The 1171-nt window shown below is 67.3% G+C and overlaps 1 protein-coding gene across 1 annotated transcript in view; it reads left to right on the top strand.

Annotated features, from left to right (window-relative positions):
- Window positions 1-233: 233 nt before the first annotated feature.
- MNEG_15557 (hypothetical protein) overlaps window positions 234-1171 on the top strand; it is a gene marked incomplete at both ends in the record, with an annotated part of 3219 nt that continues 2281 nt past the window's right edge. Inside the window, 3 exons of the mRNA XM_014035972.1 lie at window positions 234-281; window positions 620-733; window positions 1044-1142. Coding sequence (XP_013891426.1) covers window positions 234-281; window positions 620-733; window positions 1044-1142 — 261 coding nt within the window. The remainder of the gene's footprint in view (window positions 282-619; window positions 734-1043; window positions 1143-1171) is intronic.

The following is a 1171-nucleotide window of genomic DNA, read 5'->3' as shown; positions in this document are numbered from 1 at the left end:
TCTCTGCCCCCACCCCATTACCCACCCAGGTGGAGGCCGCCAAGCTCAGGGACCAGCTCTCCGCCGCGCGCGCCGCCGCCGACGAGGCCGCCGCCGAGCTCGCGCGCCTGCGCGCCCGCATCGCCGCGGCCGAGCAGGAGCACTCCGAGCTCGCGTCCCAGCTGGTGGCGCAGCAGCAGCACGTGCTCGGCAAGGACAAGGAGATCGAGGCGGCGGCGGCGGAGATCCGGAAGATGGGGGAGCAGGCGGACAAGATGGCCGAGCACATCGATCAGCTCGAGGTGGGCGCTGCCAAGGGCCCTCTCTGAGGTGGTTGGAATTACGTTGGTGGAGACCGGGTCGAGCAGCAGCAGACCGCTGAGAGGATCGAATATGAGAGCACCGGGTTTGCGGGGCGCGGGGCGCACGGGCCGCCGCACGGCGATGTGCTCCCGGGTGTTGGTCAGCAGAAGGGTGGGCCCCGGGGGGGGGGGGGGTTGAGTGCAAAAGGGGGCTCAAGCACTCCGCAGCGCCGCCGCTCATGAGTGGTGCGGCCTGTGTGCTCGCGTGATTGGCACAACACGCACACACACCAACGCACACCAACGCGTGTCGTCGAACCCGCTGCCCCCCGCAACAGCACGAGGTAGCGGCTGCTCAGAAGGCCAAGCTGCAGGCGCAGTGCGAGCGCCAGGACGCCAACATTGCGCTGCACAAGCTGGAGGCAGTTGCCGAGAAGCTGCGGGAGACGCAGGTAGGGGGCGCGCGGGCATGTGCAGCCATTCGCATGGGTTCGAGAGGGCGTATGCGAGATGCGTGTGTGAGCGAGTGCGCGTGTGCGTATGCATGTGTGTGTGGCCGCGCCTTCAGGAGGGACTGGCATGGGTACGCGCTCTTTGGTCCAGAAGTATGATTGGACACGGCAGTGGCACGCGCGCAGCATTCTGCATGTTTCTAGCTTATTGGGGTGGGCGGCAGCCGGTCGGCCACCTACTGTGCCAGGCTCGCATCCGTGTGCCTGCAAGCTCGTGCCTCATCAACATTTTCTCTGATCCGTATCGCAGGAGGCGGCGGCGCGCGAGCTGGTTGAGGCGCAGTCTAAGCTGCGGGAGGAGGCGGCGGCGCTGGAGAAGCTGCGGAGCAAGGCTGACCACTGGCGGGAGGTGGGGCTGGTGTTGTGTGTGTGTGTGGG

The sequence above is a fragment of the Monoraphidium neglectum genome, assembly GCF_000611645.1.
Source record: "Monoraphidium neglectum strain SAG 48.87 unplaced genomic scaffold scaffold05434, whole genome shotgun sequence".
NCBI classification, from domain to species: domain Eukaryota; kingdom Viridiplantae; phylum Chlorophyta; class Chlorophyceae; order Sphaeropleales; family Selenastraceae; genus Monoraphidium; species Monoraphidium neglectum.
This window is presented reverse-complemented; position numbering and strand designations above follow the sequence as displayed.